This window comes from Rattus norvegicus, chromosome 5, assembly GCF_021556685.1.
Source record: "Rattus norvegicus strain SHRSP/BbbUtx chromosome 5, alternate assembly SHRSP_T2T, whole genome shotgun sequence".
Lineage (NCBI taxonomy): Eukaryota > Metazoa > Chordata > Mammalia > Rodentia > Muridae > Rattus > Rattus norvegicus.
Genome location: NC_141538.1, coordinates 117,178,769 through 117,202,975, shown reverse-complemented (window position 1 = coordinate 117,202,975; position 24,207 = coordinate 117,178,769). Strand labels below are relative to the sequence as shown.

Below are 24,207 nucleotides of genomic sequence, written 5' to 3'. Positions count from 1 at the left end.
GAGTCTCTCTGGAGATGTTAGAGAGTTACCTTCAAGGCTTCTTATAGGTACTGACTGATGGATAAATTTAGGAAACCGCTCATAGCCCTGGAAAGAAAAAGACAGAAAAACTTCTTAAGGCTTACTCAATCTGTGTGGGGTATATAATTATTTTATTCAGAATTCCAATGCCCCACTCTTTATCCTTTACCTGCTTTCCCTTTTTGGCTATACAAAACTTCCAACTTATTTTTTTTATGTATACTGGTGTTTTGCCTTCATGTATCTCTGTGTAAAGGTGTCAGATCCCCTGTAACAGGAGTTACAGACAGCTGTGAGCTGCCATGTAGGTGCTGGGAATTGAACCCGGGTCCCCTGGAAGAACAGCCATTGCTTTTAACTGTCAAGCCATCTCTCCAGTTTCCCCCCAAGTTATTTTTTAAATGTTTCATATAAATAAATATATGAATGTATTGTCCCCAACTCACCTCAACTTCTAATAAATCGAATACCATTTACTTAGCATGTTTTTTTTGTTGCCATATTGTAGTAAACAGTGAACTGCAGTACTGTAGGACAAGCAGATTCTTTATTTAATTCATTTCTATATCCCAAATATCTAAAGCAGTAGAATTTGTGATGATGAACCGAGTTAGGGGAGAAGTTATCTCAAAATATTTCCAGTCCTCAGCTCATAGTCAAACTGAATGGTGCCTTTCCCAAACATCGCAATGAAATCAGGTTCATTGTATTAAGGACTTAAGCAGCACCTAGTCATTTTATTTTCTAGCACTCTATTGAATATTGGCTTTATTTTTGTGGTTTCATAATTGATGTATATACAGTGATCCCCTGCAGCAACAAGAAACATAGCTGCTTTCGTAAACTAAAGGATCACAGCTTCTAACTTACAATGTGGCACAAAGTAAATATACAGTGCATATTTAATGAAATTGAATGAGCCAATAATATACTGTTTCTCCAGACATTTGGAGTACAGCTATGAGAAAAACAAAGTCCGTTCCTCATATAGGGATATTCTAGTTAGGATGAGAAATGTATGTTAAAATATATGGCATATATCAAGGTTTCAGGAGTAACAAGAGAAAATAAGGTGGGTGAAGGTTTCTTGACAAGAGACGAGTAAATAAGACTGAGAGTCTCACCTCGTACATGAATTTCTAAGGGCCACTTTGGAAATGAGCATCACCTTAGAGATGGTTAAACTTCAAAAGCAGAAAGATGAGTCGGGAGCAAAGTAGAAAACAAATGGGGGATTCCCAAAGAGGCTGTAGTCTAAATGAAGAAAAATCAAGCACCAAATCAAGCTCACATTATATGTAGGACATAGTTAAGAGTCTACTGGTAACATTGATTAATAGCTAACTCAGAACCAATATTGCAGGGATCTGGAATATGAGTGGAAACTGCTATCTTTGACCTTAGAATATTCTAGGACATCAACACCATGGGAATCAAAGAAAAATGTGTTTATAAGAGATAAACCTATTTCATCTGTAAACAGTCATTGGCTAAAGCTTCTTCTATGAATTAAACCCATTCCATTATAGGCTTTGTATGCAAACCTATATCCTTAAGAGATTAAAGATGCAATTTAGACACACATTTTAGGAGCTGAATGCTTGAATCATTATCTTAGTACATATTGTCCATTAATCTGTGTTCAATTGGAAAGCCATTTGGAATGTGGCTGTCTGCTAATTAGCAGGATTCTAGTGCTGAGCTGCTTCCTGATTAAATGTCCTTTAGAATCAATAAAACATCAGGAGGGATTGTGATGTGGGATTAGCCCCATCTAGCCAAAATAAAATGAGTTGTGTTCTCTCCTTAAACTAGCATGTTGCAAGAGCTGACAAGAGGGGCGATTTTGCCAGCCCTGCAAGAAAATTGTTTTGTTTAGTTTCAAATAAATTTTTTAAACTCTGAGATTTGGTTTTTATTTTTCCATTTTCCTAACAATTAGCAGAGACATTAGTGAATGACTGCCAGGGTAAGGCGATTGTGAGGAAGACTTGATTACGATTTCTAATCTCCACTCTGAATCACCCTCATGTAAAATGAGCTCAGGTTGTATTGGATGGAAATTATTATCCCTGTTTTTGGCCAGGGAGATGGAAGTCAGAATTCACATTTAATGTGAATTCTCTGTGACTTTGTAATAAATGGTAATTAAGGAGGACAGAGAAAGAACAGGAGGCAATCTAATACTCTAAAATTATATTGGCAAAATTAAATGCTTCAAACCAGTTTAGAACACACGTGCACACGCCAAATTGTGTTGGGGGAGGAGAGAAATAATAAAGCTGCTATGGAGGCTTCCTGAATAGAGTAGAGCAATTGACACAGCCACAAGTAGGACTTACCATACACATCTGGCCCGTTATTGAAAATGGAGTTAGGTTGGAAAGGACTGTCTTTGTCAATCCTGGGGACAAAGGCAACAGTTTAGGAGACAAAGGAAACATGAGGTGTCTTATTTGGCAATGGCTGTTCAAAGGGAATAGGAAAAGGGTTGAGGAAAGAACTATTAGAGACCTGCTGTTGTCTGCCTTTTGCCTCAGTGTTAGCTAGCCAACCCAGCTTTCCACTCCACATTCTAAGAATGATGAGAATTGTTACTGTTTATAGAGATCATTTGTAAAGCTTAAACAATAACGAGCAATATTTCAAGTGCTGTTAACAATTAGCTCTTTTAATTCCTGCAACAGCTAGGAATTAAAGGTAGTTACTATTCTATTTTTCAAATGAGGAAACTGAAGCAGCACGGAGAGACCAAAACCTATATGCGCCTAATAAATAAGTTTGTCAGTTAGGCTGAGTGACTCTCTCTGAAATATCAAAGGAGGGAGTTGAACTGAGCAAGGTGGGAAGGATGAACTTAGTGTCTATATCTGACAGTGCCACCGCTGAAAGTTAATGTTTTGTCAGTTAGCACAGAAACAGCTGGTAGTTGGATATACTTAGGAAAGTGTGAACTATGATATATGATACCACTGTGAAGGATCTTGTTCCCAAAAGTATGGCGAGCATATCACATGGGCAGCTCAAAGAGAAGAATCTGAAGTGCCAAGGATCCACAGGAATGGCCATCTGTCCCTTGTCTGTAGGCTTAAGGAGATGGTGAGCAGAACCGTGGAAATCAGGAGACTGTATCTGTATGGTTGCACTGTATGTGGACATACTCTCACTTGATGATGAATACAGAGAAAATTCAGCATATAAAGCCTACTTTAAAAGAGTATTATTCATTCACCTACAAGATAAAAATGCTGAAACAAAAAGAACATTGCAGAACATGGGAAAAGAAGTGTAGCCCTTCATGCTCTAAGTCTTAATAACATTTTAAAAGTATTTCTGCTCTAAAAACTAGAAAAGATTAAGAAATTATTGTGGTTCTTTCAAAAAGACAAAAACCATGAATTCTATGGAAATGAATTAGAAAGCAATAAGCGTAGTGAGACAAACTAGTGATAAAAATGTAGCTCGTGCCCCAGAGAAGGGGGATGTGAGAGGAGTGACGTGGGAGTGGGTGGGCAGGTAGGGGAGCATCCTCTTAGAGGCAAAGGGGAAGAGGATGGGGTGCAAGGCTCATGGAGGGTACACTGGAAATGAGGATAACATTTGAAATGTAAATATAATAAAATAATTTTAAAAAGCATTAAAGAATATTTGATAAAACCATAGAGAGCATGTGGAAGAATGGGTGATTTCAAAGAAAGTACACTTCTCAAGGAGAATTAAGAGTAACTAGGAATCAATTTTACAAAGGCACATATAAATGAGAAAAATGTAATAGGCAATGTTAAATATAGGGGGCTTCTGCAGAACCTACCCAAAAGTAACTATGAAAAAAAGACAGGGAATATTAGATATGAGACTAGAACAGAGGCTCAACCTAAAGTGACTTGACATTGTGGGAAACCAGTGACAAAATAAGGAAAACAAAACAAAATCGAACTGAATTAAAACCAAAGTCCTGATTATGATAGCCCATTTTCTGCTGATATAGTGAAAGACTGAATTTCTCTGTTGTGTGTTTTTTTTTTACCTGTATGTAGCTGAAAGCATTAGAGACTGAAAATCCAAAATCAGGTAGCTTGATCAGCCTGGCCTCTGGCAGGGGCCTCTGTGCCGATGTCACAGCATAACATAAGTATGGCAGAAATATGCTCCAGAAGGAGAGATTGCACAGCAGAACAGATAGCCATTGAGTTGGAAGAACAGTGTTGTTATTTTTATAACAATTAATCATCAAGAAATTTGCCAGTATCCCCTGAGAACTATATTAATCTCTTCCAAGGCTAATAGTCCTGATGAGTACTAACTTTCCTTTAAGCTTTGACTCTTATAGATCTGACTGCTTCAACATTGCCATGCCATAGACTGAAGGCCAAGTGCATAAACCTTACGTGACCCACACAAGCCATACTGAAGTGATAGAACCAACTAAGGAAACTTTGCAGTCCAATGTATACAAATAGGAAGAACTCAGTATGACCTAGGACACATTAAGAAAAAAACTGTGCCAGGAGTTTGTGTATTGCAATGAGAACTTGTATTATAAAGAGAATAAAATTTGACAAGATCTTATCAAAACACAAAATGAAAGAGAAAACTAAATATAAATGAATAAAAATCAGACTGACCTCAGACTTCTATAATAGTAAATGTTAGATGACACTGAAACAATGACCATAATTTTAAAGTGGGAAACATGGACAGAAAGTTGTAAAACCTGCCCAACTTGTGGATCTGGAGTAAGAAAACAAGGGTTTGGCTCTTGAATGGATACCATTAACCTGTGTCTTGTGGTAAGTGACTTGCATGTCTTTCATAATGGCAGTCTCTATGAGAGAAAATAATGAATAATAGGTGTAGTGTTGAACCCAATTATCACTTCTCAAATTGACTCAGGCAGCAGGGCTGTGGCACTCCTCAGTGCCCTCCTCAGTATTCTCAATTCCTGAATGAAAACACACACACACACACACACACACACACACACACACACACACACACACACACACAGCCTTTATTTAATGTGCCTTAAAGAGCTCAATGAATGGGCTACTCCTTAACCTCCACATGGCTGATCCAGCCCCCCTCTAATATCCGCAAGTTATTATTTATTTAAATCTATAGTCCAGCTTTGCTGCCTTAGACTCAGACATAGAAACTTCTTGGGTCTTGATCCCAGGCACCTACATGACTTCTATGCTCTCTGCCCTCTGCACCTCCCAGGAGTGATGTCTCCTGTCCTTCCACTGGCATTGTGGCTCTCTCTCCTCCCATTCTTCCTTGATTCCTTTCCCAAAATCCTAAAAGTCCCTCCTCTGTCTCTGTGGCCAGCCATTGACCTCTGGTAACTTTATTTACAAATCAAAACCAACTGGCAGCAGGGTCCCTCAGTCTAACTTGAGGGACACTGCAAACAAGTTTTGGGGAAACTTTAGCATAATACAAGAAGCTACAAAGAGGTACCAAAAACACTCTGGAATCTATGTTAAAAAGATAAACACATTTGAAATTGTAACTTAGAACCTTGTTGTTGTTTTGTTGTTGTTGTTGTTGTTGCTATTGCTGCTGCTGTTGCTGTTGTTTGAGAAGGAGTTTCACCTAACTTAGGCTAGTCTAGGTCTTTCTATGTATCTGCGGATGACCTTGAAGTCTTGATCCTTTGTCTCTACCCTACAAGTGTTGTCATGATAGACACTAATCAATACTCCCCCTAGAGATCAAACTCATGACTGTTAAACACACATTCTACCCACTTAGTTACCCTCTCCCCAACTCTGAAACTGGAATATGAGATAAAGTCCTTCTGAATCTAGAATCAAGAACATAGTATTTGTCCCAAGTCCTAACCTTCCTAGCTGGAAGATGAGAGCTTGGTACAACAATTTTGTTATTACTAGTGCCTATTATTACCATAGAGATCAGAGGAAAGCATTTGGGAATTCTACTGAGGGTTCTTGGGATCAAATTCAGATAATTGAGTTTATATAACAAGGTTTTAATTGACTAAGCCATCGCTCTGGTCCTTCTCTTTTGCTTGGTATCAAAGAGAACATAGTCTGACATTGCCAAAAAAACAAAAACAAACAAACAAACAAAAAAGAAACAAACAAACAAACAAAAAAACAACGGACTATGGTCTGTGACTATGGATAGATAGATCAATGCTCTTCGTTGTTGTGCTTCATTGTCAAAAGATTGGAAGATGATCTAGGTATATGTCGGTACTTCCAAAGTGTCTCAGAAGAAGAAATAAAGAAATTTTAAAATATGAATCCATTGCTGTTTGTTTCCAGAGCTGAGCTGGTGCTTATATGATTATTACCACTCCCCATGAGAGCTTCCTATCCTCCATCTTTTCTTTACTTCCCTAGGTCTTCAGTCACCAGATATTCTGGTTGCAGCATTACATATCATGGTTTATCTCTCCCTCACAGGAAGCTCTGGAGGCCACATGTTCAAAGCATCTATTAGAATACACGAGTTGATCAAAGAAATCTTCTGACATGTGACCCATGTATAGGAAAAGGTTTATGAGGTATAAGCAAAACAAACTGGTCTCATATTTAAAGTATCACTTCTATTGAAAGAGAATAAAAATCATATGACATTAGAACTTCTTGAGAAAACCTGATACATGTTTGCCAACTTCCTCTCCATTTCAGTCTGCCTTCTGCAGGGTGAGATAGCAACAAAACTCCCCAGTGTGCTGGCATCAGAAGCTCTCTTTCATCAACAGGAGAGAATGTAAATTTCTTTTCTTCCTCATTTTACTCATCCTTTGAGAAGTTTATACAATGCATCTTGATCACATTCACTTCATAGCCCAACTCCTCCTGCTTTTATTCCCTCATCCCACCCACACAACTCTGTGCTGTTTTTCCTGAGATTAAGTTTTGTGCTTCGTATATAGTTTTGAATGTATAACCTTAATTGGAGCTTGCACAAACCACCAGAGATCTCTCTCAGAGGCTCTCAAGAGTCACATAGTTAGGAGGTAGGATTTCATGCCTTTTCTCATCTCCAATCTAGGATATTGCCTGCTTAAACGTGTGCAGATCTTGAGCATTCTGTCTCACTTGCTATGAATGTATATGTGAACTGTTTGGTTGTATCTACAGAACAATTTTCTCTTAGTGAACCACTGTCTCTGGCTCGTCCCATCTTTCTAACTCCTCTTCCACCATGATGACTGACCCTTGGGAGAAGGGAATATGATACAGATTGATCATTTAGGGCCGTGCAATTAACAGTTTCTTATTCTATGCACCTTGACCAATTGTGAGTCTCTGTGTTAATAACATGAGACAACTTGTAATATTAGGTGAAAACAAAAATCAAGAAGGATCAGAAACAAATTTAATGACAGAGATGGAAATAGGAACAGAGGGTAAGACAGAAGTGAGAGTAAGGAGTGAAGAAAATCATAGACAGGTGGGTCACAGCCTTGGCTCAGTAGGATATAGATGTATATCTATATCTATATCTATATCTATATCTATATCTATATCTATCTATATAGATATGTATATATACATATATATAACAAATCCAGGCATCTATTACTGACAGAGAAAACCATATTTACCTAGCATATAAATGGCCGCTAGGCAAGCTAATATAGGTGATTTTTCACTGCCAAAGCTCTACTGGTTTAGGTCAAGCTTTAGATAACTGATTTCAGTTATAATATACTAATACCCAATACAATTTCTTCTTGAGCAACTCATTAACTTTATCTAAGTCTACCACATATAACTCTCTCCCTTCTATGTTTGTTATGTTTTATAGTTCTTTCCACACTTAGGACAGAAAAAAGTGGCATTTCTAATAGTCACTTGGCATGAAGATCTCATGACTGATTTAACTTATTACTAAGAGGTAAATGCATAAAATTTTGAGGTGGAAAAGAGGGCCAAATGGTGCTAACACAGACAGGCCATAGACTTATTCATTTCCCTATAGTAGTAACAATGCAAAAACTGGCTAGTTTTTACTGACATCAGAATTGTCACTGATTTCATAGCTAGAGGCACCTGCTGCATTAGTCAGATTTTCCCAGCGTTCCCTTGTATCTGAATGTCCTGACCTTGCCAGCAGACCCCAGTCTCCAGTCTGCTGGCCTTGCAGAATTTGTTTGTTTGTTTGGGGGTATTGGGTTTCTTACCTAGGAACCTCTTGATCCTCCTGCCTCAGTTACCACCCCTCCCCCTGATATTCTGATACTAGTGGCCTAGGCCACCATAAGATTTTGCTGTAACTCTGAGAGCATTTAACTCCCTGCACCAAAGTCCTTTCTAGGAAATATACCTAAAGCACCTGTTTCCTGCACTGATATCAAATCTCCCTTCAGTATCGCTACCAAACAGCAAAACTCGGCTTTGCTGACCATGCTTCCCACACAGTGGGAACTCACTCACTTCTCATGACTCAGATGCTGTCTCCCTTTCTTACACAGGTGGAAGAATTTTGTTAAGTGGCTGAACAGGGCTTCTTCTGATTTGCAATATGATATGCCAGCAGGTGAGTGCTAGGCTTTGTGCCTCAGGAAACTTAGCTAGGTTTTTAACTCATTCTTCCCCAAAATATTCAGTGAAGAAAAGATAGGACTGAATTTTTCCCTTAAAATTTACTCTTCTGTGTTAGGTGGATGAAAAGACACATGAATCTCAAGGCTGCATATTTTCACTTTTTGTAGTAAGTCTTTGACATGAATCTAGAACACTTACGCAGAAAATTGGAATTGACTTAAATTTCAAACATAATCTCTGTAGCATTTTCAGGTTGGTAATATTTGGCTGGTAAATCATCAAATATCATATAAATATGTAGTTATACTATATGTGCATATAGATATAAGTTTAGTGCAGCAGCTTTTATAAATGTTGTAAAGTTGGGAGCAGTGAGAAGAGTCTTCTGGGATCATTCAACATTCAATTAAATTAGAGTACAACCAGTTGATTAAATTGTGGAATTATAAAACAACATGACTGGGCTGCTACAGACTGATTTCCATGACATACTATTAAGTAAGATTATAAAGATGAAGGTGGCAAAATATTTAGCAATTAGCAAATTTAAATATAACAGGTAAAAATGTGCATTTATATTAATCTTTTGCAAGGATTTTTCTACATAAACATCCTCTGACTACTGTGAGTACGTGCAAGGCACTAGGCAGGTGTGGTTGTGTGTGCTGTGTGATGACGATATCTATATCCATGTAGGGAAAAATATCCTACAAGATATTTCAAACATAGAAATGCACACAGGACATTAGGCATATATGAATCAGAGGCTAAAAGTGTTGAGAACAGTGTGAAGAACGTATTCATTTCTTGACCTCTGTAACAAATGTTTGCAATCATATGACATAAATTGTCAGAGAATGCTTCAGTCATAGTTCTGAAACCTGGACTATTAAAGCTGAGTAGCATCGAGAGCCAGAGCCCCTCTGCAGTCTCTAAGCAAGGGTCTTTGTTTGTCTCTTCCAGGCTTTAGTAGCCTTAAGCCTCCTTAGCCCATTCCATATAACTCTATCCTCTGCCCACACCTCCATTTGACCTTATGTCTCCTCTCTATATTTGTATCCAAATACCTTCTCCTTCCCCTTATAACGATCTCTTCTAAACTTGATCACATCTTAAAATTGCTTCCCAAATAAGGAAAACTCACAGGTGCCAGTGGGCAGGAGCTGAACATATCTCTTGGGAGAAACAGACACAATTCAACACTTTACTTTGACAAAACCCACACTTTAGGGACCAAGAAGCATTTTCAATTTTGGGAACTGCAGAAATTGTAGTATATATTGGTGTACTATGTTAAAAATCTAGAAGGCAGTGTTCTTGCATACATGGCCAAGTATCTCTAAGGAAAAATCAAGGAGCTGAAGAAAGCACTCCCCATGACGTGTGGTGAAACTGCCTATTAGAGTGCCACATAGTTGGGACAGTAACTGTTCTTGTGTTTCAAACAGAACACTATGTTATAGTGCTGAGATCATTAAATCGGTGTCATGTGCCTGTAGATTCACACATGACTCCTGTTGAGAATGATGAACAGTGTAAGAGCTCATCCCTTTCTCATCACCAAGTAGATGGTCACTGCATCTTCATTTGGTTCTCCCCTGTTTGCATGCATCCTGACATCTGTCTGATCCCTAGTTCCTTCTCTTTTAAGATCATCACTTAGAATTGTTGGTATGGCTCCAAACAGCCTCAGTTTAACAATCATTTCCTCACACCCTATCTCAGAATGCAGTCACACCCCTAGCCATCTGGCATTAGAGTATCTGTATACAAGTGCTACAGAAACACAATTCATCCTGTAGCACATGTCACAACTGAAGTGTCAGCTCTGTAGTAGACCAATAACCTTATATCGGATTACTTCCTTTACGGTGCTCTGACATATCTTTATCATCTTTAAAATGAGAAAGAGAAAGGGAGAGGAGATAGTGAACATGCTAGAGACATAGGTTCTATTAGGTGCAGAGTGACAAAGAGTTTGACAAACAAAGCAGAGACTATTAGTCACTGTACAGCAAGAGGACTGACAAGGTAGTATTGTTGGTGTTGCATTGTGCTATGGCCTCATGATTGCTGAACATTAATGTGATGGATCTACGAGGATGAACTGTTCTTAAGTGTTGAATGAGAATAACAAAATTGAGAGTGGTAGCAAAAATTTCAATCTAGAGTAAGGACACAATTGGAAGATACAAACTGAAAAGTACACAAAATAAATGGAAAATATAATTGATATGTATAATAGGAGAATATATATACATTAATGTGTGTATACACATATATACACTCAGGATTTGTGATATGAACTAAGTTTAATAGTTCCAGTTCCAACTCTTAGATATTGTTAGATATCTAATATCAATATTGAGGCATCAATAAAATCTAAGAATGGTTTGCTATACTATCCACAACTATGAAATAAATATGTAGGAAGGGCTGGAGAGATTTCTCAATGGTTAGAAAAACCTGCTGCTCTTACAGGGGACAACTATTTGGCTCCTATCACTAATGTAGGGCAACTCCTGCCCTCCTCCCATATCACCAACTGTCAGATCTTACACACACACACACACACACACACACACACACAGAGAGAGAGAGAGAGAGAGAGAGAGAGAGAGAGAGAGAGAGAGAGAGAGACGGGATGTGGGGGAGGAGAGAGAGGGAGATAGACTATATCCTTCCAAGAAGAAGGGAATTAAATAGCAAATATTTTCTCTCTTATCAGAGTCTCATCATCAATTTGATGTCCAGCTTTGGGTCAAGAAAGATGGTGGCTAAGATATTATTAGAGATGTAGATAAACTAGAACAGTCTCAGAGCTGGAACAGAAGATCAATCCTACCAAACCACAGTTCATTAGAATGGTAGCTGAGTTGTCCTATAAGGAAAAATGCTGTTTCTGTGCCCAAAAGTGAAAAGGAAGAGGAGAATCACCAGGGCTGGAAGCTAAAGAGACAGCAGTTAGCATCAGTGATAAGGCTCAGCCAGGAGGTCTTGGAACTCACAGCACTTGTTTCTCCTCCCTTTGCCTTGTGCTACACCAGCTTTCTCCTTGAAGCCATTGTTGAATGCACTAAGTATTGCTGCCAAGGCCTTTGCTTTCCCTGTAACTCCCTGTGCTTCTTCCTTAGGTATTTGCATGGCTTGTACCCATGTTTGCTGTCTACTCAGTATTCTCCTTAACTGAATTCTTTGGATGAACTCCTCAGTGATTCCTGTGTGGTTCTCAGCCCTGAATTTGGGTTTGGTTGTGTTGGAAACCTGATGGTGATGTGTGTCTGTTTCCTGGCTTCAAGAATAGAATGCCCATTACATAAGAAGAAAGAGCTTGTCTTGGTCACTTTCATAGTGTCCTTCCCATAACAGTGCCAGCTTATAGTAGGCACTTGACTAATATGTTTTCCTGGCTTTGTGTCTAGAATGCACAATGCATAGGAAGAAAGAACTTGTCTTATAGTGTCCTTCCAATAACAGTGCCAGCTTGAAGTAAGCACTTGATTAATATGTCCTCCATGAATGAATGAATTGGAAACAAACATGTATTCTCTTGGTATTAAGAAGAGAGCTGAAATTTTTATTTTCTTAGATCATCTACAGTCAAATAGAGGTAATTTCCATCTTGTAGAGTTATTCTTTAGATTATGTGGGAAATGCCTGCATTTGGTAAACATTTGAAGTGTGTTAGCTTGCTGATCACACAAGCTTCATTCATTAGGATCCAAGAGTGCAGAAGATTTTACCTCAGTCAAATGCTTCCAACCTTGTTTCATTTTAAGATCAACTAGAGAATACCCTTAAAAAGTATTATGCTGGGTTCTGCTGAGTAAAAATCAGGATTTAATTGGCCTGATGAGACACTTGAGCACTGATCATTTTTAATGCTCCCCAAGTAGAACTAATGTCCAACCAGCACGAATGAGCACTGACTTCAATAATCAGTGGGAGCAAACAGGAGGAGGGATGGTTGGATCAACATCACAATTCCTTGGTAGCTTTATAAATCTTTGTCCTTCTCACACTTGGAAACTTCTAGAAGTCAGTGGGGCCTATTTCCCCCAGTGCAAGCCTTCCAGCTGCTGACTAGACAGATGGTTCTCATTTACCCTCCCTGCTGTGGTAGGGAGAAGAAGAAGAAAAGGAGATCTCCAGCACGGGTCATTCAAACAGTGTTTACATATGCAAGCAATTACCTCTGTATATGCCATCAGCTCTGACAAAGGAAAATGGTAAACTGAAGAGAAACCAAGTAGATGTTTCATATACTCTCTCAGGGAACACTGACAGCAAGGAACAGCTAGACAGAGACATAGAAACCAAGTAGACTCTTCTTATATTCTCCAAAGAGAAAACTGAGACTTTCACATAGAAAGGAAGAGCTAGACAGAGACAAGTCTAGGTTCTAGGACTTATTCTAAAAAGTCTTACACATTAACTGGCACCCAGAAAAGTGCTGGGCATGTTGTATGGTAAATCCTCTCCTGTCAAAATGATGTTTGTTTGCTTAAAGTTGAATACCTTCCTTTGTTGAATATTTTACATACATGATTTTTACTTCATGATATTATAGCAACTTTCTGGAATTTCACAAATGAACTGATCCAAAACTTCACAGTTGGTAAAGAAAAACACAGGGTTAGTGTTTAGGTCTGTCTGACTGAGACTCAACACCCTTGCCTTTCTGCTATACACAGCTGCTAAAGTCCTTTTAACTGTCCATCTCTGTGATTAAGAGTAATTGAAAGCATTTTCTCATGCAATAAAGAACAAATTCTTTTCTTCACACACTTGGTACCGTGAGCAGATCTCAGTACAATTAGGTGTTCATGGGTTCCCATGACAACTCAAATTTTTAATAGATATATTCAGATTTATCTTGAAGGGATTGCCATTATGATCTTCAGTGTGCATCATTTGAGTTTATTCTATGGCATCTGGGTAGGGATGAGAGATAAAGAAGGGAAGAAACATTCTTCTTCTCAGAGGATTGAGAAAGACATTTGAGAAAGGAAGTATGCAATAAATAGCTGTGTTTTCTAAATGTCACATAAAAGTGCATGGTCATTCATCCAAGAGCAAGCACTGAGGGCCGTTGTCATTCAAAGCTCCAGGTAAACATGAAATTGCATTGTCTTCTCCATCAAAAAGAAAATGAAGGCAAGCTAGGTAGATGGCCCAGTTCATAAATTGATTGTCACATAAACATGAAAAATTTGAGTTTGGTTACTAACACCCATGCTTTAAAAAATAGCCAGGCAAAGCAGGGAACCATATGGATATGGCGGTAACCACAGGGTTAGGAATGCAGAGACAAAGATTCTGGAGCTTGCTAGGCCATCAGTCTAGCAACCAGTAAGCTCTAAATTCTGGGGCAGACCCGGTCTCAAGAATACAAGATGCAGAGTAACTGAGACAGATGCCTCTGGTCTTCACATACAAACATACTCATGTTCATAGTCATTCTTACACACACACACACACACACACACACACACACACACACACACACACACGCCTACACACCTGTACTATGCATATGCAAACACAAACATAGAAAAAGTAATGGAAGAAAATACTTCCTAGTGATCCAGGAAGGCAATGCTAATAGACTATTATAAAGGGGATCTAAGCCTGATGTGGAAATTTGGGAAACACTCTTAACTTTGTAATACTTATTGAATACTTACTGTGTTCTAGGTAATTCCATTTAGTCCTAACAGTCACCTAAGGTGCCCTCCTTCTGTCAGTAGAAAATCCCTGAGGCCCGAAGAAGTAGAGTAGACTGCTCACAGTCCTAGATCTTAGAACAAAAGTAGCCATGATTTAAATCCAAGACTTCTAGGCTCAGACCTGATATTGTTACCGACTGTGTTACAACGACTCCTTCCAACTTTGCTTCAATGTTTTGGTTCATTTCTATTGAAAATAGTGAGACCCAAGTGAGAACTAATGTATTTTCATTAATTATATATTTACATTTCACTTGGCACTACGTGATAATCACATAGAGCCAATAGGGTTCTCCCTAGGCCTTTGATGACTGCATTTAAAGCAAGTCAGTTTTATCCATGAAGGCAGCAGCCTGCAGCCTGGCAATTGTAGGTGCTCACACCCTTAATTTAAAAGGGGGTACAGTGCTTCTATTCTAGGAGACAGAGTTACATGGTCTTCCTCAATAAGCTGCATGGACCTTTCTGGTTCAGAGTCTTCCACAGGTTGTATTTTGGCTGATTCATGCCACTGCTGTATGGGTACCATCACCATGCCTTTGTCCAGATGACCCCTGCTTATCTTTCTATTCATTAATTTGTTTCATTTACTGCAAGAATAGTCACTTTGTACCATGTCCACTGCTGCTAAGTAAACGTAAATGTTTTCCTATATCCATATGTTGCTTTTCTGCAGAATGTATAATAATGGTGTTTAAAAAGCACATCTGAGCAACGATTTATTCCCCCCTCTCTTATTCTAATATCCACAAGGTAAGAACCTGGCCTTTTATCTACCAAGTCTCCCTATTGCCTATAAGTAACTTGGCCAGCAGAGCCAGGGTGTGGTCTTTGCCTTGGGTGTATGTGTATGCCAAATGTGTGCACCAAGTTTAACCCTTCTCTCTGTCCTTTTCTTGTTTAGGAAAGAATAAAAAGGAAGTCCAAGAGAATTTGGTTAACATCCCTGAGGGAACCCAAAGAAACACTGAATATGTGGTATGCAACTGGGCATGCAGAGCACCTGGGAGGGCAGTGGGGACCCCTGATTCTGTCCTCCACATCTTACTGGGCTGGGCCCTCTCCTGTGGGTTCTTTATTTCTATCCTCCACCCTATTGTCTGACTGTCTTAACCTGACTCACACAGAAAAGGGAGACAAATTAACTCCCAAAATATGGGTAAACTCCTAATCTAGTTAGTATGAGGAAGCCTCTTGCCCCTGCTCAGTGATGTGATTGCCCCATGCCCTAAGCAATTGTTCTTGTATACATATACAGTAGAACTTCCAGGCCTTGTGACCACTAACTGTCAACAGACATAAGAGTGACCAGAAGAACATTTCATATCTTAATTCCAGTTTCCAGAACCTGAGGGTGACCTTTTTTTTTTGCTAAGGGGACACCTTTTAAAATGTAGCGAATTCTCTGACTTTTAAAAGGAAGGAAGAGAGAAAGTGATGCTTAAAAATCCATTTTAACAGTCTCAGCATTTAGCCAGGAGTTATTGAAAAATTGAAAGGTAGCATGAATTTTTTTATTGTTGTTTTGAAATGTCTGAATTAGAACATAATTCATCTTAAAATGCTATGAGGTCTCCTCATGCACTTCGCACATGGAAGTATTTTAGAAAACAGTATCCATTCTGGCAAGCATATTGCCATGTGAAAAACAACCGCAAATGCTTTCTCCTTGAGTGTTAAGTCTGTTGTGAATACGACTTTTAAAAATGCATTTTGCTCTTTTATTTTGCTTCTTCTAGAACTTTTTTTTAATCTCTGTAATAATTGACTCTTCTCAGATCCTTGTATAAACAATCTTCATTGCCTCACTTTTTAAAAAAGAGATGAAGCAGAGGTTTGATAAAACAACTGTCTATTATACCAGAGAAAATAATCCATCCATATGTTCACTCACTCACTCACTCACTCATTCATTCATTCAACAAGCATGTGTTTAGCATCTTGTCAGCCACTAACTAGACCTTGAAGATTTTTCAATAACTATCTCCTATGGCCTTGATGATATATCAGTAACTACCTCTAGGGAACACGATACTTAGACAAATAGAGTAGGCAGTGGTAAGTGCCTTGATAGAGAAATAGATGAAAAGGAAGAAGTTCTTGGCCATTCTTGGCTATCCAGAAAGACAGTACAGGGAATGGAATATGAAGTGGGTCTTGAAAGTTGCATAGGAGCCTAATCATTCCAGGCACAAGCATCAAAAGGGTTTATGTAACTGAGAGAGTGACATTACAAAGAGAGAAACAGCATCTGTGGTGGTCAAGCTTTATGTACTTGCAGAGAATGAGATAAGACTGGAAGGAATAAGCTGGAGAAATAAGCAAAAAAGCATCAACATCTCATGAACAGGCAAGGAATGTGGACTTCTCCTGGTACAGAAAAGTGATATAGAGTATATTAGCTACTTGTTCCTTTACTGAGACCAATTTGGGTTCAAAGTCTTCAATTCCCCTTGCCTTTAATTATCAGAGAGCCGGGAAGTATCCAAAAAAAATTTAAAAAGCAATGATTTGTAATAAAAATATCCATGTATGCAAGGGCATCAAGTAAGTAGATTTTTTTAAAGCTTTCACCTTTTCTAACATTGTTCAAAGCTCAAAAAAATCCATAAGAATCATGTTTCTGGTTTTCTATGTGAAAAGTTTCTCTTTGTCCCCAAATTAATTTTATCAAAGAGGAATTATTTCATATTCATCCCGAAAATCTACCAGTTGCTTGTCAACCGTGTCAGAGCAATTTCACAGCGTTCTAGTATTTCAAGCAAAAAATTCTTCACATTCCCGGGAGCAACCTCATCCATGTCTGTTACCCAGTCCATAGACAAGTTTCTTTTTACAGCTGCTCCTCTGTGGGAAGTTGGGGGTGTTCACCACTTGCACAGGGAAAGTTTGACATCCAAAATGACTGCAAAGTTTCAGACACTTGAACGTTGGGGGAAGGGAATGCAAATGGTACAAATCATTTCACAGTGAATGATGAACATTTTAGACTGCAATGAACAGAACTAACTCCACTAGCTTAATTATCTGGAAAATTTGGAAATTTGATTGTGTTGTTTATGGACAGAAATGAAACATGAACTAAACTGAGGAGGGAAACCTGGACAAAGTTTTCCATCTTTACTATGAGTTTCATGTTCCCTGCGCCATCTCTGCTGTTTAAATTACAGCCAGAGAGACTCTTAGGTATACTACTTGATGCCCAGTCCCTAACAATGTAAATAGAAGTTGTTGCTTCTTCCCATAACCATGTAGGCTGGTCAGGCAGAAGGCAGAGTTCCCAAAGGATCAGAGTAGCACTGATCAGGCTGTAGATATTAACCTTGTCTCCACATGAAAGGTGTCAGGATGCCTTATTTTGGCATCTCTTGGTCTATTTCATTGCAAAAGCACCTTTCTGTTCCAGAGTGGTCATGGGATTAGTATACTGAAGTGAGTTAAGCATCACATGTACGCCCTGCTTATACTTTTGGGTCAAGTATGAGATCTGCTCAATCTTCTAAGTGTCTCGTTCTTTCTGAACTTTGATTTCCTTTGTTAAATTATAGCCAGAGAGAGTCTTAGGTATTCTTTAAACTGTGCTCATAGGCCAAAAATGGTATTACTATTGGCCTAGTGATTTTTCTCACCAAAATCCACAAAAGAGTTCACGGCTTTTCCCAGAAGACTACTCCTTACTGATTGCTCTAGCTCTTGTACAATAAGACATCAGAATGTCACCCAGGTCCCAAGTCCTTTACCTGTTACAAATCAGAAAATGAGATAAAAGTGATGTTGTCACCCTTATCAGAGAAGAAATAAACTTGGCATATTTATATTGAGTTAAAACTTGGCAGGTAGAACCCTGGGCTGCCAAATATGTCAGATTCTTCCTTGTTTTCCAAAGCCAGACCTCACAAGACATCTTTCTGGTGTGTGGCTTCGACTTTGGCCAAGAGCATAAAGTGCTTATGTTGTTTTGGTAGAAAACTTCAGAAAAGAATCTGCAGCCAAAAACCTCTACCACTTCAGCCCCAGAAGGCCCTGTGACTGCCTTTAAGTACAGGCCTGCCTCCGAGCCTGGTGAGCATCGGGCCATGATGAAGGATGAACAACCTGAGTTATGGATAGACAGGTTCAGAAAGCTGGAAAATGCCCTTTATCTGTGTGACCTGAGCAACACAGGTAAAGTATGAATTCCAAAGCCCACCAACCCAGTTTTCTTCATGTTCTAAGCACACTTGTTCTATTTGTTTTATTCAAGTCTGGCTAGGTTTTATGTCATGAGTAAACAGTACATTTTATCTATAAAATGGGTGCCTACAAAGATCAGAAAATACAAAGATGAATTAAAGGAGAATTCCCTGAGACGTAGGTGACTGACAATCTCATTGTGTTTCCTATCCCCACCTCTACTCTACCACCAGTTGAACATGTGCTTCATTCTTTTAATTACCCGAACTCCTTTCTGTTCCCCAGATAAACTCCAAGCTACTTAGCAAGTCAAATCTGGTGCCTGCCCACCTGAACTGCCTTTTCTACCATTTCTACTTTTATCATTTTTCACACAGTCATAATGAGTACTGCGTCACTTGCTTTTCCTCAGACATGCGTTACTGTCCCATTTGTTTAAGTCTTCTGTTTTCCTGGTCTCTTTCTCCATAATATCATTTATACCTGTAATCAAATCACTGTTCTCTGGGGCTTGAGACAGATCTAGGTCAGACTTCCTCTGGCCTTGCCAGCTTCTTTAATATCTATCATCATGTTTGATATCATGTATTTTTTTTACTTCAAGGTCCATTGTTATCTCAGTAGTATTAAAGCAAATAAATAATTTCAAGTGTCTGAATAAATTAATACAACATGCAATGTGACAAGTGCTCTTAGATTATGTCATGTGAGCATTTAGAGAAAGAGGAGTCCTTTTGTGGGATCAGCAAATGCTTCATTAATATTAAAATGATCACTAAAGTTTGAGCACCAGCTTGCCCTACAAAGGCACTTGTGTGAGTCTTCACTCCCTTTGTGTTCTTTTTCTCTTTTGCATATTTAATTCAATCTTAGTCCCCATGAAATATAATAGCATTTGGCGCAAGATTTTTAATAATTATGGGAACGGATGGAAAGAAATTTAGAAAGAACTAAAAACTTTAAATGCAAGAGGAAGCTAGTTGAATAATACAATATTTACTAAAACTATGTTAATGACTCCAGAACTGGGATAGAGGCTAGACCAAGAAGAAATTCAGAAAGACTGAGCTGTGGCTTCTGCTCTCAAGAATAGACTTCTGGGTAAACCACAGAATGGCAGCAGTTTAGCAGCATTACAGAGAAGGGGAAAGAAATGATACGTAATAAAGTTCTATGATTGAAGGAAAAATTAAAAATTAAGTAGTCCAAAGGGAAGACGTCAGGAGCTCAGTTAATATTACATGTGAGAAAGGAGTTCTAACGGACAGTGGATTGCAAAATTATCTAGAAAGAGTACATTCTGGGAATGTTTATTAAGAGAAATGATAACTATCTGGGAAGATAAATATGCCTACTCTGGTTAAAATTATACAGAATTTATTTTTAATGGAATATCACAGGGTACTGCATAAAAATGTATCAATTAAAATTCCTAATATAAGAAAGAAAAAAAAACAGATCTGAAGGGAAGCTTAGCATGTGATTTGAACTGAAGCACCGAAGACTGGACTGTGGAGACAGAGCTGGGCCTGAAACATGATGTGAGAAAGGCTTTGGTGGCTTCATCAAGTCATTCTAAGTTGAAGCCATCTTCTCCAAATGCTAGTTGAGCTGACTCGTGACATGGAAAAGGATGAACAGGACAGGCACAGAAGTATGCAGCATTTGGTCATTAGATGCATGGTGAAACTGAGCCTTTACTGTGATCCTGCGAGTTAGGATCAGGCATCTTCCTGTACCAGAATACACACACACACACACACACACACACACACACACACACACACAAGTTCAAGCAAAGAAGGTCATTGTGAAAGCTGAAATAAATTATTTGGGGAAGATTTCTATGGTAAAGAAGAGAAATTAAAAGGTTATTGAAATAACCTTGAGCCTAGCTATATACTAAGTGGAAAGGAAAACTATTCCCAAATAACATGTTAAGTCATGATAATGTATCCTGGATCCTAAACTTAGTTCCTAAGAGACTCTCCAAAGATTTGGACCTTTCTAATGGGAATAAAACAGTCTCAGGAAAAATGTAGTTTTTCTTGACTTTGGGGACAGATTCTGATGGCTTTGAGATGCCTTTTTCATGCCCCCTTAACTGTTTATGCTTGTTTTCTCCGTTTCTATGAAGTTTGCTAGTTGCTCAACAGCCAAAAAAAATCTATCAGCCAGATCTGGGAACATCTACAACTGTCTAATGGGAAAGGGGATTAGCTGAGGTCACGCTGTTGGTTCATTGGCCACAGTATTTCACAGACCATGAAGGCCTTTTCTAGATGTAGAGCTGACAGCACCTGCCCTGCCCACAGATGACTCACTGTTCTTTATTATGTGCAAGGAGCTAAGTAGGCCAGTGCAGTCCCTATCCAGGATCCAGCAGACCATCCATCATCAAATCAGTATTTCTGGGAACCTACTGGGCTTATCCTTTAATGGGGATTGTGAAGAAAATAGCCTCAAAGAGAAGGATCACAGAATGACAACTGTTCTAAAGAAAGAAAGTGTCGGAAACAAATGGCTGAGTAAATGGTCCATTAAGAATTCAGCCAGTGAACCAAAATCTAAATAAAAAATATAAAGTCCAAAGAGGCGGAATGCCTTAAAGGACATGGGCGTAGACATTGTATGCTTTTCCTTTTTACATCCTCACTTTGGCAAGACTGAAGGCTTGGTACTCTTCTTTGCAGAGGAAGAACTCAAGCTCAAAATGATGACATAGTGGCCAGTAGGAATTCGATTCATAATTCAAACCTAGCTCTCCTTGACTTCTCACTATATCTGGTACTCAAAATTACACTAGAACAATGAGGTTTTGCTTATTTTGGGTCAGAAGATATAGATCTAAGTCCAGATTCTTTTCAGTTAACTTCATATACTACTAAAACTCTTCAGAACCACCAGCCTAAGGATGGTGCTTTCCACAATGACTTGTATCTTCCTAAACCAATTAACAGTACAGACAATCTCCAAAGACAGGCTGAAGGGCCAACATGATCTAGATAATTCCTAACTAATACCCTTCCAAGGAGATCCCAGGTTCTGTCAAATTGGAAGTTAACTAACCAGAACACATGGGATGTATCTTACATCTTTTTAAAATGTTGGGTAACTTTTTGGAGCTTTATGACATAGACCTTCATAGTTCAAGGAACAAAATTAGCAGATACTATAACCCACATTTAAGATAATCTTTTAACCTCACTTCATAATGTGATATAGTAGTTACCTTTGCAATTAACTGTTTAATTTAACTACTTAAGCAAGTGATTGAACAACCCTAGAACTCAGTTTCTCAATATGTAAAGTGGATAATGATAACCAAATGAATTAATATTGTACAATGCTTGAGATGGAGCTTGAGACATAGGTCACATTTATAGGTAAATGTCTGTTATTGTAAAGATTGTTCCATTCCTTCTTTCTTCTTACTTACCTTCTCCGTGGGTTGCGGAACTTCTATAAGCAACAGATTGCTTCTCTGTATTCCCAAGTGCAACATCTAATGTGTTGAAGCTCACAGTTCAGACTTATATACCAGTTAGTGGTCATTAGAGTTGCTGCAATCTACACTTATTGTCCTCCCTGCAGCTATTCTAACACCTAACCTCCATGCATAAAGCATGCTGACATTGTCATAGCTGAGACAGATGACATATGGATGACAGAATGCTTACTGTGGATCCACACCTCTATCATACATGTTAGTTGAAGACAGTCACAGAAAATGTGTGTCAAGGAGCAGCAGCTTAACTCTTACATGTCTGGGAAGATTCGTAGGTACGTTCGTAAGAAAACTCCTGAATATTTAGGAACATGCTTAGCAAGCACACCTCTTCTTTGAAAAATTGCCTTTAAATTTAAGTATGTATACAAAGAATAAGCTTAAATTCTTTAGAACAAATCTGTGATGTTATTGGATCTATCTGCTTTGTTCTACCCCAAAGTCATCGTCTTTGGTCTCTAAGCTGTATCTTACTGTAACTATCTTAAGTAAATTTTAAGAATCTTAAAGTCATAGAAATTAGTGTTTAACATGTACCTACAACTCATTCAAGTGAACACATATCTGTTCTTTAGTCTCCCTTCCTCTTTAAAAAATAATAAACCTTATCTACCCATGTCATCACAGGAGTGCTGGAGTGGGAGCGAGCCAAGCGCCTCATTCACAACTACAACCTCATTTACAAATTGTCCCTGAGTCCCCGGAGAATCGACCAGGCCCTTCGAAGATTCCGTTCTGGAGAAAACATAATCTTGGAGCCAGCACTTCAGTACTTAAAGGAGCTGTGAGAACAAGAACACATTGTGAGAGCAGCTGTCTCTCTCATGCCCCCTTTACGGGGACCTGTGCTTCTGCTCAGGTTGAGGGCTGGGCAGAGATTTTGTCATAACTAAGACAGATGTAGCTGTTCTAGCCAGTTTTGAGCAGGATTTGGCTGTGAGGAGGAACAGTTCACAATGATCAGAGATGCAGCTTTCTCTTCCGATATAAGAGTCTAATCATTTGAAGTGCTCTTCTGTTCTTTCAGTACGGTATTATCAATGTGTTAGATTTTTTCTACATTTCTAACAAACTGTTAAACTGTTTTTGAAAAAACCATGAGTTCATGTGTCAAAATGCATTCTTAATATTAATAACTCACCAGAATGTCTGGTACAGAATAGAGCTTAATTGTTCTTTTTGTTGGGTTGGATTTTGAGATAAGGTGTGTGTGTGTGTGTGTGTGTGTGTGTGTGTGTGTGTGTACACATGTAGTCCAGCTGGACCCTCAAGTCATAATCTTACTGCCTCAGATTCCTAAGGGCTTTAATACATAATTTACTATGTAGTTAAATAGGCCACCATGCTGCCTCTATTCTAGGAATGATTTTGACTATATAAATAACAAAAGGTATGGTGGCTCATACCTTTAAATCCCAGCACTCATGAGGCAGAGGCAGTTGGACCTCTGTGTTCAAGGCTAGCCTGTTCTAGTGAGTGAGTTCTTAGGAGAGCCAAAGCTACAACACAGAAACCCTGTCTCAAAGAGAAAAAATGAACAAATAAAAAATAAAAGTATTGACATTGTCTTAACGGTAAGCAGAACAATGATTTAAAGTTCGCGTTTTCTATGTAAGTATAGCACCTTTCCCAAGGCAAAACTAGGCAATGTGAGCAGTGGCTTCAGGGATATTTCTGAGAGTCCCCGAGAGAAGTTTCAGGGAAGGGCACGTGGGATTACACTTTGGAAGTGCTCTCCCAGGGCAGGAAAATCTAGTAGAGTTTTCACCAACCATGTAGTTCTATCTTTAACATGTTCTCCAGCTCTCCACCTCTTCTCTTCCCAAGCAGCCGAGAAATAGCCATAGGTTCATCTGAAGGAGCATTATCTTGAAGCTTCAGAGATAAGATGATCCCAGGACCCATGTTAATGAACCTTAAACTGGATGCTGAACATGGATAGTATAGAAGATAAGATGAATGAATTAGGTCACGTCAGGCAACAATCAAACAAAGTAGCTTCTGAGTGGGCCATATTGTCCGTTTTATAGTGTGGTGTGTTAGGACAGCACCTCACGAACAAACCTTCAAGAACAAAAGCAAAAACACCTAGATTCAGAAAAATAAACATTAATGTTGAACAACTTACCTTCTGGAACCACTAGACCTCCTTGGTAAGTCAACAGAGTAAGAATAGACATGGCTTTCTCCTCCTGACAAGGAAACAAGTAAAGAAAATGAAGGCTTTAGGATTAATAGTTCAATACGACTA

The 24,207-nt window shown here is 38.7% G+C and overlaps 1 protein-coding gene across 4 annotated transcripts in view; it reads left to right on the top strand.

Annotated features, from left to right (window-relative positions):
• C5h1orf87 (similar to human chromosome 1 open reading frame 87) overlaps positions 1–23,120 on the top strand; it is a 69,265-nt gene extending 46,145 nt beyond the window's left edge. For 2 of the 4 annotated variants that reach the window (XM_087550525.1, XM_087550527.1), the window contains 3 exons: positions 8,474–8,538; positions 15,180–15,253; positions 22,584–23,120. In XM_087550525.1, the coding sequence (XP_087406651.1) occupies positions 8,474–8,538; positions 15,180–15,253; positions 22,584–22,652 (208 nt within the window). In that variant the 3' untranslated portion in view covers positions 22,653–23,120. 4 annotated transcript variants of the gene reach the window in all.
• Positions 23,121–24,207: the final 1,087 nt, after the last annotated feature.